This window comes from Rhyacophila brunnea, unplaced genomic scaffold (assembly GCF_057557595.1).
Source record: "Rhyacophila brunnea isolate RB1 unplaced genomic scaffold, BYU_Rbru_1.0 scaffold_9, whole genome shotgun sequence".
Taxonomy (NCBI): domain Eukaryota; kingdom Metazoa; phylum Arthropoda; class Insecta; order Trichoptera; family Rhyacophilidae; genus Rhyacophila; species Rhyacophila brunnea.
Window position 1 is genome coordinate 24,848 of NW_028233361.1, and position 14,595 is coordinate 39,442.

Below are 14,595 nucleotides of genomic sequence, written 5' to 3' on the forward strand. Positions count from 1 at the left end.
GAGAGCAAGGATCGTTGTTTACACTGCGCTGGCGAGCACAAATCCATGTCTTGCACGAAGAAGGAGCAAGAAGAGGAACACCACTGCTGGAATTGTATTAAAATGGCCAAAGGTAAGACCGAGGTGTCAAAACACAGAGCCAACGATAAGAATTGTCCTTATCGAATTAAAATGATGATACGAACCATGGAAAGAGTCAACTATGGCTAACTCCATCGTTCCAAATACCACCGGGACCCAATTAAATACCACAGGCACCACAAAAGTAATTCAGTGGAATTTGGGCCGCTGCAAAGCGGCACAAGAAGAAGCACTGGCAAATAAGAGGGGCGCGGATATATTGCTGCTACAGGAACCTTACACTGGCAAAACTGGCAGAATCAATGCTCCGGGGGTCACTGTTTATCAATCAGTGACTTCCAAGGAGCGGGTCTGCAAAGCGGCAATAATTATCTGCAACTCCACGATAAATGGCATAATGCTGAGCAAATTCAGTGACTCAAATACCACACTTGTAAGAATTACCACAGAAGCTGGACCTCTTGTTATTGGATCTATGTACGTGGAGCCAAACGCCGACATTGCCCCAACATTAGGAAAACTCACACTGCTTGGAGATGTTCCAATCCTCATAGGGAGTGACCTTAACGCAAAAAATGTGTGGTGGGGGAGCGCGAAGACCGATAGAAGGGGCGAAGAAGTCGCAGATTTTCTTTCAGAACTCAATCTGAACATTCTCAATGAAGGAAATCGACCCACCTTCGAAACCTATCGTGACAACCGTCACATCACAAGCGTTATAGACATGACATTCTGCTCTTCAAGTTTTCTGGACACTGTTCACAGGTGGAGAGTAGAATCAAATGATAACCAACTCAGCGACCATAATCCTATTTCTTTCGAAATTTCCACAAAGATTTGGAATCCCACAGATCCGAAAACTGCCCTTTATAATACAAAAAAAGCGAACTGGGAAAAATTTTCGAAAGATATTAAAAACAAACTGACGGATATACACGCTTCTGAAAACTATTTTTCTGAAGTGAGCAACTCGCTTGTGTTGGAAAAGAAAATAAACACATTGATGGACATCTTGGGAGAATCGTGCAAATCAAGTATACCAATCAGGAAACCTTTCAAAAGACAGCCCTGTCCTTGGTGGAACGATGAACTCGATAAGCTCAAGAAAGACGCAATCAAATGTAAGCACAGACTTCAGAATTCAGGAAGACTCCGAAGAGAGACCAAAACGCTTCCGGAATATCTTGAAGCGAAACAAACTTATAAAGATGCAATTGCGAAAACCAAAATCGAGTCTTGGAAAAATTACTGCGCATCACAGACGAAAGAAACCGCTTGGTCAGCAATTCACAGAGTTCTGGTAAACCGAAGAAAGACCACTCCACCAGCGACGCTCAAAGATGGCGACGAGTATTTAGCTTCGGCTGAAGAATCCGCTCAGCGCCTATTGGATAAGTTTTTCCCGGACGACACCATACAAAACGAAACCAACGAACAGATTAACATCAGACGTATGGCGGAAATTCTACCCTACACCCCAAACGACCCGATATTCACTGAAGAAGAGATCGAGGATATAGTTTCAAACATAAGTCCACATAAGGCACCCGGAGAAGATCACTTCACCGCCGACATTTGCCTTCATTTCTTCAACGTGGATAGGTCATTAGTATTGGGTATGTATAACGCATGTCTCAGAGTGAGCCACTTTCCAGCTCAATGGAAAATAGCGAGGGTTGTTGTCATTCCCAAGCCGGGAAAAGACGACCTTCAAGACATCAAGTCCTACAGACCGATCGGCCTCATTTCAGTATTTGGAAAAGTACTGGAAAAGCTGATGATAAATCGGATAAACTGGCATTTTCATCGAAAAGGTAAGTTGAGTCAAAAGCAATATGGTTTTACGCCCCAGAAATCAACAGAAGACGCTCTGAACGCTTCAGTCAACGAAATCAGGACTGCGCTGCAAGACAAGAAGATGATCATAGCAATCTCGCTCGACATCAGAGGAGCCTTTGATAATGCTTGGTGGCCATTTCTAATGTGCCAGCTGAGAAGCAAGAAGTGCCCTCGGAACTTGTTTACGCTAGTGAAGAGCTATCATCAACAAAGGTAAGTCATACTGTCACATTTTGATGCCACGCTCCAGAAGGTTACGACCAAAGGATGCGTTCAGGGATCATCTTGCGGACCGAGCTTTTGGAATTACATCTTAGATGATGTACTTCAGGAGGACTTGGGCCCTGGAGCTGAACTGAGAGCATTTGCGGATGACCTGCTATTGATTGCTACAGCCAACAATACGACAGAGCTTGAAAATATGACTGACAAGGCGTTGAAATTCATCACATCATGGGGCTCTAAAGCCAAACTACACTTTGCAGAAGACAAAACCAACGCAATGTATATTACCAGAAAAAAGGACCGACAGCCAAACATTTACATGAACGGAGTTCAACTTAAATACGTGGATCACTTTAAGGTTCTCGGTCTCACCATAGATCGCCACCTTAACTGGTCCAAACACGTCGACAACATTTGTAAAAAGGCCGCAAGCATCACGAACAAATTGATCAGAGCCGCCAAACCCACATGGGGTGCGTCGCCGGGGGCTATGCAGCAAATATATTTAGGTGCTGTCGAGCCTCTGATAACGTACGCTTCCAGCGTGTGGGCGGACGCGGTAAAGAAAAAAGTCAACCGTAAGAAACTGAACTCCATTCAAAGACAAATTGCCATTAGATCTTGCAAAGGATACAGAACGATCTCTCTAGTTTCTGCTCAGGTCTTGAGCGGCTTCATGCCACTTGACCTGAGGATCAAGCAGCTTGCAGAAGCATATGAGGTAAAGAAGACTCTCACCCTGCAGGACTTGCCGCAAGACAGAGTCTACCAGGGAACCGGAGACTTTTTCTCACTCCCTCATCCCTCGGAACGCAACCGCATTGACCATGGATGCTATGGTCAGACTCTGCCTGAGGCAACGCAGAATGAGCTGAGAATCTTCACTGATGGCAGTCTCTTGAACGGCAAAGTGGGTGCAGCATTTGTACCTTACGATGGCGTGAGAGAGTTGCCGTCGAGAAAGATCAAACTCGACGACGTCTGCTCAGTGTTTCAGGCGGAACTCCTGGCGATCCGAGAAGCTTTGAGCTACGTTCTGAAGAAATCACCAAACAGATGGAAACAAATAACGATCTTGACAGACTGCAAATCAGGCGTCCATGCAATAACGGACCGAAATTCGGTCAATCCTATTGTCATGGACATTAAAACTGATATCCAGGAACTACGATGCAGAAAACAGAACGTGCACATCGGCTGGATAAGGGGTCACTGCGGAATCCTAGGAAATGAAAAAGCGGACGAAAAGGCTCGAGAGGCTACTCTTAAAAAGACGGCCCCAGATTTTGCCAAATTTCCGCTCAGTTTTGCCAAGAGGAAAATAAAAAGCAGGACCCTTCAACTCTGGAATGATCGATATTTGAAAGAAACGACAGGAAATATTACTAAAATGTTTTTCCCAACAATTTTCCATGCCTTTGATTTCAGGAGAATGCAGGAAGTTGGCTTTGAACTCACACAATTCCTCACGGGTCACGGTGGGTTCATGAGCTACCTGCATCGATTTAAGCTCTCCGAGATCGACAGCTGCCCGTGTGATGATATGACCCCTCAAGATGTCCCTCATCTTTTTATGCATTGCCCCATTTTCAGCTTCCAAAGACAGCAGCTGGAGGCGCGATGCAGGAGTCTAGATGAGGACCTATGCGACATCGGATCCGTGATAGTTCACAAGGAACTATCACGAAAGGTAGTATCATACATGATTAAAATAGTGCAGTATATTGGCAAAATAAACGAAGCCAGGACACAAAATGCCGAACACTCTTCAAGTGAAACGGAAGGCCTGGTGATTTCTGTCAGCAGTCCGTCTTCTCCTGAAGAGTTTTCTGTGGTTTCCTCTTCACAAGAGCAAATGCGGAGAAGTTCCTGTTAAGACCCACAGTAGAATATCCCTCCTGATCCCAACACTATATAGTTAAAAAATAAAGGCTTATAAATAAAGAAAACTCCAATTGAAGATCTACAAACCTTGTACATAATAAGCAAGGTCAATAATAAATGCAACTCCCATATAAAAAAAAAAAAAAAACCTAACCTAACCTAACCTAACTTAACCTAACCTAACCTAACCTAACCTAACCTAATAACAACACCCCCTCAACGATACGCCACTGCGCACTTCGTTGATGTATTTTCCTAGCTCAGTCGGTGGAGGGGTTATTAATAATAACGATGTTTCCTTTTGAAAAAAGTCGGTAATGACTTGGTTTTATTTCCTTGTATGTAGCGTCTAGTAAATAATTTTACAGGCCAAATGTAGGTGAAGGCGGCAGACAGGAATACGTGACGACCGATGACTGCGAACGCGAGAGATGTTTCCCACCCGTAGGTAAACGGGATGTGAAACTCTCCCCGGGGAGTACTTCGGCGTTCAAGAAGCGAAGAGATGCGCGGCGAAAACTGGTGAAACTGGTCCAGAGTGTTTGAAGAGAGGCTGCTAGTAGAGATGAGACTTGTTCCCGAGGGAGGATCCGGTAGACTGATAAAAATCTCTCGGATGCGCCCTCTTTTATAGCAGCCTCCCTTATTCTAATTGGTCCAAAGAGTTTGAGAAGGGGTGACCAAAGATTCTACTATGTCCGTTAATTCGTACTACATGTTACCTCTTGTTTATTTAATAAGAATTTACTGGTTTGTCAGAAGGACCAAGTATCAAGAGATAATATATTTTGTGCACGTGGATGGATATTTTGACGTTATAAAATATCGTCTATCTAATTCTATGGATTTTATATGAATTTATTTAGAGCATTTAAATAGCTATCTCCGGCATAAACTCGCGGTTTTAGTCTTATGCCAGGAGTAAACACACGATTTGATTAGCGTTTAAATTACATGCATTTACAACTACTTACTAGGTACCTATTGACATAATAATAGGCCCTGTAATCATTATCCATCGACCTTCACATAAACATTTGTGATTTTACGACGTAAAACCTGTCTGTTGCCTTTACCTTTTACAATATTACATTTATAATAATAACAGTTTAATCTTAAAACTACGTCTTATATAGTAATACGAAATAATATTTTACTATTTCCGAAAAATAGCAAAATACTACTTCTTCATAGAGGTAATTCGCAATTCAATGTCGAAGAGTATATCGATCGGCGATATTTCCCCCGCATTGCCTTATTTTTAGCCGCTGTCTTTACACCGCACAGCTGCATAAAGGTCGTGATTTTAATTTATTTTATTAGAAATCGGCGAAGCTCCCGTCTGTTGCTATCAAGAATTTACTCTTTCTTAAATATGCGAATTTCCTCATGCTTTATATTACAGACGATAAATACCCTAATTAGGAACACAATAATGAAATAATATTTCCGAAAAGTTGAATTCTAGAGACTTTAAGGCGTTATTTTCTGAGTTAATCTGTGCGCCGGATACTTTTTAGCCGGTAACATTTTCGTATACACGCACAGAGGCACACCCATACCAACGCGTTGGTAGGTGTTGCTGCGTTATAATTTTAAGTGTTGCCACTCGCGGATAATTGATTCTATAATTATTAGTTTGCTATTAATGAGTTTACGGATCGAAATACTATTCGATTAGTGTGTTCCACATGACATATTAATTAATTATATACACTTTTAATACTAATCACTCGCTACCGCGTTCTTCTTCTTTATGTTAACAGTTATTCTTCTTCTTTCATACTATTACAAAATATATTAAATATGTTACACTCTTATAATAATCTCTCGCTACTGCATTCGTCTCTTTATATTTAACAATCATTCTTCCCCTTTTATACTAATATACAGTTACATAATACATTTATATCTAACATTTTATAATAACATCGTCACAGGTTTTTTTATTGTACAGAACAAGGCAATTTTACATCCATCATTCTTTCACACTGCATTACCCTGCTCGTAGCAATCGATGCCCCGTTCGATACGTTTACATACCGAACGGGTAGCGTAAAAACCTGTGAACAGATAAACAATTTATATGTGATTCGACAAGGAAGCGTTTTTAGGCGTTTTACTAAGCCGTATAGTTAGAGATCAGGTTTACATGTCGGCTTATTACTAATCAATTTATTGTGCGAAGGCACCTACCTACAGGTAGGTGGTGACACTAACCTAACCTAACCTAACCTAACCTAACCTAACCTAACCTAACCTAACCTAACCTAACCTAACCTAACCTAACCTAACCTGAGATAAGTCGGTCATAAAGACCACGAAGATTATGTCTCCTAATTAAGATGGTAGCAATAGGTATATAATGTTAGTAATAGATATTTCACCATGTTAAATAAATAATTGAAAGGTATATAAATATTAAATTAGCATAATACTGTATTGGACTTCGAGTAGATATAATAATGTAATTAAGATAAATGGATCTAATATTGTATAATTGCGATGATTAGGTATTTGTCAGCGTGTGTAATTGTAAACCGACATTAATATATAAATCTGTACCTATAATTAGAGTATAATGTTGACATAGTTCGATCCACGAAATTAAGCTAGATAGTAATTAATCAATATTTTAATTAATTTAATTAGACGAGAATCGATCTAGACCTGAGTTCCATACGTAGCATCCACATAGCATCTAAAAACATTCGCGAGGTACCGAATACCTCTGACTTCTAATTTTCATCACTTCCATATTAAATATCACGCGCGGAATCGACGAATCTCGCGCGCGGTCACCCGCGGATTTTCTCGCGGGTCACATGTAACATATGAGGAGCGGCTCTTGGAGCTGCGTTCGCCAGTCGGTAACCGGACAGTTGTCTCCCTCGCACAACTGGATCAATTCCCTATCCCGACCGCGACCGCAGCCTACTCGCTCATGTGTGGAGCCCCATCCTTGTTACGCAATCTGTGACGGCCGCGAGATCTCCATACAAACACATTATTAATGATAGCTGGAGCTGCGCGTGTCCGATCAACATAAAATTTAAAATGGCGTACGCGTCTACGGACCGCGGAGACTTCAGTTATTCCATAGTGCGCGTAACCATAAAGGTTCGCGAGATATAGAGCTCAGGACAAGATTAATTTTACCGCTTTAATTATAAGTTGATTTGATATAACCTTTATATGTATACATAGAAAATAAGACTTAGTATTTTAATAATTTTAATTTTTATCATAAATGTACACGTAGCGCGTGGGCGGCCCACTCATAGGTCCGAACTTGTGGCTCCCGCCACTCAGCCAGGGCGAGGCTTACATCGCAGGGTGTATACTCATATGCTAGCTAGAACGGTGACGAGCAGATTGAGGTATCACACTCTTCGATGCGTTGAGTTTTCGCTTGGTTAATTAAAATCTAAAAGTACAATACAAGCTAAAAAACGCATTCATTGTAGGGAGAGCTAAGCGAAATATCACTCTCAGCGGGATGCCGCGAAAGAGGATTTATACCGGCGGCCCGCGCCTATCGAATACCGTTGATTTCAGCTCTCTCGCGACTTGCGGTTTCGCGGGGCAATCAATTTAGTCCAAATCTCATAGTGAAAATGACATGCGGATTTTTGACCCGTAAAACGCTCGTCCCAGGGGATGAAATCTCCCGATTCGAATAAAAACCCAGGATTTTCGAATTCTGTATCCAGTTTCCTACTGCTTCCAGGACCGGGCCCACGTCGGGTGTCGGTCTGATTTACTATACAAATTCATACAATTGTGCAAGTCTGCACAGGAGTTTGGGACCACCCAACTCCCCCTTTTCCTCCTGCGGGTAAAATTACCTAAAGTTGGACTCAGTCGTTTCGGCGCGAGTATTCGTTTATAAATACCTAACCCCGACTTAGAAAAATTTCGCGAATAATTTTTCGAATATAAATACCTATCTGGTACTTTAAAAATTTTCGAGTGAAAAGTATAATTTCGTACAGCGGTTCTTCAACGGAGGCCCTGAATCTTTTTCGACTTTTATCTGCTATTCATCGGGTCGTGTGTACCTGACTGTCAACTTAAGTTCGGTAGTAGTAATCTTTTAATACTTTGAATAATTGTGGAACTTTTCTTCGAATTAATATTTCTTCGTTGCGAGTGTTAATGAACTTTATCATCTGACGGATGACCGTATACCGTGCTTGAACATTTATGTGAATAACATTAACTTTCTGAACATTAATAATTATAATATGACGAACGATTGTGAACTTTGTGAACTTTTTGTGAACTTGAACAATATATTATGGACCATCTACCAACTATGAGTTTTTATTCTGACTTCCAACCATACAAAGACCTTGGCCTGTGACTCCTCTTGGCATTGACAACCTTCACTTCCATACCCTTGGAACTAGCCGCGGCAGTGGAGGGCCCCGTCATTAGGTTAGGTTAGGTGAGGTTAGTGACACGAGCAGAAACGCCGACCTTCAGTTAGTGTTTGTGGCAGAGTATGGTTTAACGACATAACTATACAAATCTAGCCTTGTAGTCAATTCTACTTCTCAATAGCCGTGCGACAACCTCACGACAAGGTATAAACAGGATATATAAGTCCCATGGTTCTAAATTATGGAAGAAGCAGAGAAGAAATGGTCGAAAGAGACCATGAACAGGTAACCAGTAGCGTAATCGTTTAGTAATAGGAAGTAAAATGTATGTTGTTAACCTTTTCTTTGTAAATGTAATAAAAATTTTACGTAAAAAATTTCGCCTCGGAGAATCGAGACTGCTCAAGTGTAATTGGAACGCTGTGACCACAGGCCTCGAAATGACACGTCGCGTAGATTGGGCGCGATCTAATTTGGAAATAATTTCCGGGAAATCTCCATTAAACTTAGAAAATAAGTTATGGGAGAGATTGTTTACGTAAAATTTAGCAAGAACATGCTTCAATAACTTTTATAGCAATAATGGAAATGTATGAAAATTAAAAAAGAAAATTGAATATTTATAAATTTATATACTGTATAATTGTAAATAAAGAATTTTAATACTAATTTTATCAATACAAGATAGAAATTAACTACCGTTATAAAAATATTGTAAACGCGTACCTATATTTATAGACGCGTAATTATAATTATAGATTTTGTTAATACTATAACTCACTGACTATAATGAATATTGTAAAAGTAACAATTGGAAAAACTTGAGATTCTGGTATAGATGGGTTTCTACCCATAAACAGTAATAAAACTCAATCGCCTCTTAAGTAATAAAAGAATCAAAAAACACAACTAAAAATACGAATTATCACATAACCTTGAACTTTAATTTAGAAAAAAGCTTAAAAATTCACGCGAAATTTTTATTGTGCATTTTATTCTTAATTCTATTATTTCTGTTACGGTGAGTAACACAATTTATTTTTATACTTTCTTTATGGTTTAAAAGGGTCAGAGAGATCCTTTGGATAGTCTCATCGACATACTTTTGCTTTATGTCGGTATCTGACTGTAATAAATTACCAAAAGTATTTATTTTATTTATTCTTTCCTTTTCCAAGTATATCAAGAAAAGTATTCTATATATAGTTGCCTTTACGTATATATTCTTCTCCAAATTAAATTTTTCAAAAGTATTCATCACTGGTTCCTCGTTAATGCGAGTTACACTTTATTTCATTGTACTCACATTTATAAAGTTGAGGTAGATCGCTCTTGTAGCTCCGGTATAAGGTTCTTAAAACCTCTCAGGTAACCACAATTGATTGATACACTTCACAATATATTGTTTTTAAAATCTTTTAGTAGATCTTAGTTGTAGGATCGTTCAGGTTTTCGCATATTGACATAACCCGGCTCACGGCTAGCTCAATAATGCTACCGGGCCGTCACTGAGGAGACTAGTGATGAATTAGGAGAGTTGGATCTCCTTTGTAGTATCACAACTTTTGAATTCCCGAATAAAACTCTCAGCTGGTGTGGTGCCGAATTTATTCGGGTTCTAGAGTTCATGGTTTCACAATAAAGTTAACTGTCGTTGTTCCCGTAATTAAATCTCATTAAAGTATCAGTAAACTATTTATTTGTTCACTATAGGATCTCTGTGAAATCTTTCACAAATTCCCAAAAAGTCACACCTAATTCAGATAATGTATACGCAGATATTCTTTGGATATTTTTAATTCATGAAATATTTTCCCATAAGAAAGAAAATATAATTTATTCTTTGGTCACACAGTATTAAGTTTATAAAAAGAATAGAATTTATTTTATTGTTGTTTATAAAGTTTATTTATGTTCACAGTATGTTTACAAATATTTATTTGTGTTTACAGCTTGTTTACAAAAGATTTGCTTAATGTTTTCAAATTTATTTACTAAAATTTGTTTTTATGTTTACAAATTTATTTACTAAAATTTGTTTCTTAATTATGTTTACTTAATAAAGTTTCAAAAATTAATTTATAATCCCGAAAAGATTTGTAAAATTTATTATTACAAACTGAGTTTATTAATTTGTTTTTATAAAACAAATCCGATTACGTAATTTATCTCGATTACGTCACCTCGTATGATGAGTAATGAAAAATAGAATTACTCCGCGAGCGCGTCACTATCGACAGATACGTGGTATTCGAGCTACGTTTTAGCGGCCGACGTCACTACCGACAGATACGTGTTATTCGCGCTACGTTTTGCCCGCCGAAGGGGACTTACTGGTACGTATGAATCGCGAATGTACTGAGAACCATGTCTCACAACTTAGCAGTAAGGACTGCTGCTTGTTGGAGATCGCTGGTGAAGAGTGTGGAAACTAATGATTTTACGGAAAAAGGATGTCACCTTTTATACCCTCGGGATGGAGGTTTAACAGGAAACAGTCCGTAAGGGATAGCAGATCTATATCTCTCTCCCACGGGATAAATTTACATATATCTCCCGTTCCTGACAACTTTCTAATAGAGATATCTTCTACTTAAGTCGGGTTAAATTTACTCTACCTTATTTTCACAAAATAAAGTCTTAATAGGGATGTTTTAGACACCCTCTAGAACAAGTTTCTCAAATGCGCAGTTACGGTGACGCAAGCAAAATAGTTGATTTTATATGATTTTTCGTGTTCAAACGAAGGGGAAAGTTTTTAACTTTCCGATGAGGTATCGGAATAGGTACTCGTGTACTAAATAAGGGAATGGCAGTCTTTAAATTTAAAATGTCAAAACGAAAGGTTGACACCCACGTACCAGTCCTTTCCACCACTCTTGGCCTTTTTAGGCCAATAGAATTTTACTAAGTTTTAATAAAACTATTTATTCCCGCAGAAAACGTTTCATTCGATATTTACCTTCCGGACGAATATTATTACGTAGAAACTCTATAATATTATACTTAACATTTCAACTTAAATATATAAATGCTTAATCCTAACAAGATGTTATACATGAGCTGTTACTAATTTATTTAATCTCGCATGGCAGCTTTTACATAGTAATATGAATGTAACCTTGAATCTATTTTTGTCTCGCGACTTGACTCAGCTGGTCAGTACTTTTGACTGAAATAGATCTGCCTTAAAGTTCAAGGTTATGTGATAATTCGTATAATATAAATAATTCGTAATAGATTTTAAAAACAATATATTGTGAAGTGTATCAATCAATTGTGGTTACCTGAGAGGTTTTAAGAACCTTATACCGGAGCTACAAGAGCGATCTACCTCAACTTTATAAATGTGAGTACAATGAAATAAAGTGTAACTCGCATTAACGAGGAACCAGTGATGAATACTTTTGAAAAATTTAATTTGGAGAAGAATATATACGTAAAGGCAACTATATATAGAATACTTTTCTTGATATACTTGGAAAAGGAAAGAATAAATAAAATAAATACTTTTGGTAATTTATTACAGTCAGATACCGACATAAAGCAAAAGTATGTCGATGAGACTATCCAAAGGATCTCTCTGACCCTTTTAAACCATAAAGAAAGTATAAAAATAAATTGTGTTACTCACCGTAACAGAAATAATAGAATTAAGAATAAAATGCACAATAAAAATTTCGCGTGAATTTTTAAGCTTTTTTCTAAATTAAAGTTCAAGGTTATGTGATAATTCGTATTTTTAGTTGTGTTTTTTGATTCTTTTATTACTTAAGAGGCGATTGAGTTTTATTACTGTTTATGGGTAGAAACCCATCTATACCAGAATCTCAAGTTTTTCCAATTGTTACTTTTACAATATTCATTATAGTCAGTGAGTTATAGTATTAACAAAATCTATAATTATAATTACGCGTCTATAAATATAGGTACGCGTTTACAATATTTTTATAACGGTAGTTAATTTCTATCTTGTATTGATAAAATTAGTATTAAAATTCTTTATTTACAATTATACAGTATATAAATTTATAAATATTCAATTTTCTTTTTTAATTTTCATACATTTCCATTATTGCTATAAAAGTTATTGAAGCATGTTCTTGCTAAATTTTACGTAAACAATCTCTCCCATAACTTATTTTCTAAGTTTAATGGAGATTTCCCGGAAATTATTTCCAAATTAGATCGCGCCCAATCTACGCGACGTGTCATTTTGAGGCCTGTGGTCACAGCGTTCCAATTACACTTGAGCAGTCTCGATTCTCCGAGGCGAAATTTTTTACGTAAAATTTTTATTACATTTACAAAGAAAAGGTTAACAACATACATTTTACTTCCTATTACTAAACGATTACGCTACTGGTTACCTGTTCATGGTCTCTTTCGACCATTTCTTCTCTGCTTCTTCCATAATTTAGAACCATGGGACTTATATATCCTGTTTATACCTTGTCGTGAGGTTGTCGCACGGCTATTGAGAAGTAGAATTGACTACAAGGCTAGATTTGTATAGTTATGTCGTTAAACCATACTCTGCCACAAACACTAACTGAAGGTCGGCGTTTCTGCTCGTGTCACTAACCTAACCTAACCTAACCTAATGACGGGGCCCTCCACTGCCGCGGCTAGTTCCAAGGGTATGGAAGTGAAGGTTGTCAATGCCAAGAGGAGTCACAGGCCAAGGTCTTTGTATGGTTGGAAGTCAGAATAAAAACTCATAGTTGGTAGATGGTCCATATCGACGGCCCCAGGAAAAACCGGTGTAAGTCTAAAATCACAAATGTTCAGGAGAGCGAAAAAACTAAAATATTTACGCTATTAAATTCATCATATAAAATGGGATAGTTTTTTCTTATCTTATTTAAGTAAATCAGATAAACCAATTTATGGTCTATATTCCTATCAAAATTTAATGTTGATTAATTAATAAACAGCTGAGATAATGTCAAAAAATCGTTTTTATTTGGAATAATATTACGCGCTTGGTGCTTTGACTTGATTCAACATGCTTTTGCGCGGACGAAATAGATTACAGACTCCGCGTAACAGACTCATACTCTGAGATGTAACCTTGTTTTACGTCACGTTTTTCTTTCTCTATACAATTTTATTTAGTACACCTATATTTATAATGCTCTTTTACGGAAGAACCATCATTGCGCAATGTTTAACTCGAAATAATACAGCGTGTCTATAAAGTTTTAACTAAGAGTATGAGGATATATTGACATATATATATTTTTATACGGAGTTTTTATAATTTAAAAGTATTTAAGTATGATTTTTTTAATTTTTTTGTAAATTATTATTGATATTTTTATAAATAATGAGAATATGTACATTACGAAACAATAAACATTCAGGAAAAATGTTAATAATAGAATAATAAAGAAGTTGTATAAGAAATTAGTACATAACATTGGTAACTATTAGATTTAAAAAATAGCTAAAAGAAATGTTTTTTTATTCTTTACAACACAATTTTCATTAAAACTGTTGAAAAAACATAATGTCAATCGCCATGTAAATCACTAAGCCAATTTTAATTTATTAATAGTAGTTGACTTAAGTATGAAAACTAGGGAAATAATTACTTATATACTTTATTAACTGCATCTTTGTATTTCTGAGGGAATGAATTTTATTTAAATAAGTAATTACCATTTTAGAAAAAACATATGTACGGTTTAATACAATAATATAAAATACTAACCGCTTTGCTTATTTGAACATAAGAATGTAGGTAGTAAACAACTACTGAAATATATTCTTGAACATTTGGCACAGATATACCTATCTAAACATCATACTATTTGCAAAAATATAGATTTTCTAGTTTGAAAATTATAACTACGTATTAACAAAATAACTAATGTTATGTTTACCTAACAATTATTAATGAAAAAGAGGTTTATTACTTTCGTTCTCAGATGAGACCGCAGTCAACTGTGCATCATCAGAAATCTTTATATAAAAATATATACTTAATATAATTATTAGGCTTGTATTACAAGTCCATTCGATAATTATGATTATGTACCTATCTAAAATGATATTCATACAGTATCTGTATAAACAAGAGAAATTGCTTTGTCAGTACCTACCTTCTATTTTTTTAAGAGTATCCTTATTTGCGCATATAATTTTATAAGTAATACCTTTCTATAATTAAGATTAT

At 37.0% G+C, this 14,595-nt stretch overlaps 1 protein-coding gene across 1 annotated transcript; it reads left to right on the forward strand.

Annotated features, from left to right (window-relative positions):
* The first annotated feature begins 2,341 nt into the window (after nt 1-2,341).
* Nucleotides 2,342-4,021, forward strand: LOC147063148 (uncharacterized). Its single transcript, XM_085959993.1, has one exon. It carries the CDS (start codon nt 2,342-2,344, stop codon nt 4,019-4,021), a length of 1,680 nt encoding a protein of 559 aa, XP_085816119.1.
* The last annotated feature ends 10,574 nt before the right edge of the window (nt 4,022-14,595 follow it).

Excerpts from the sequence above, each read along its gene's own strand:
- LOC147063148 (XM_085959993.1), top strand. The coding sequence starts at position 2,342 with ATGACTGACAAGGCGTTGAAATTCATCACATCATGGGGCTCTAAAGCC.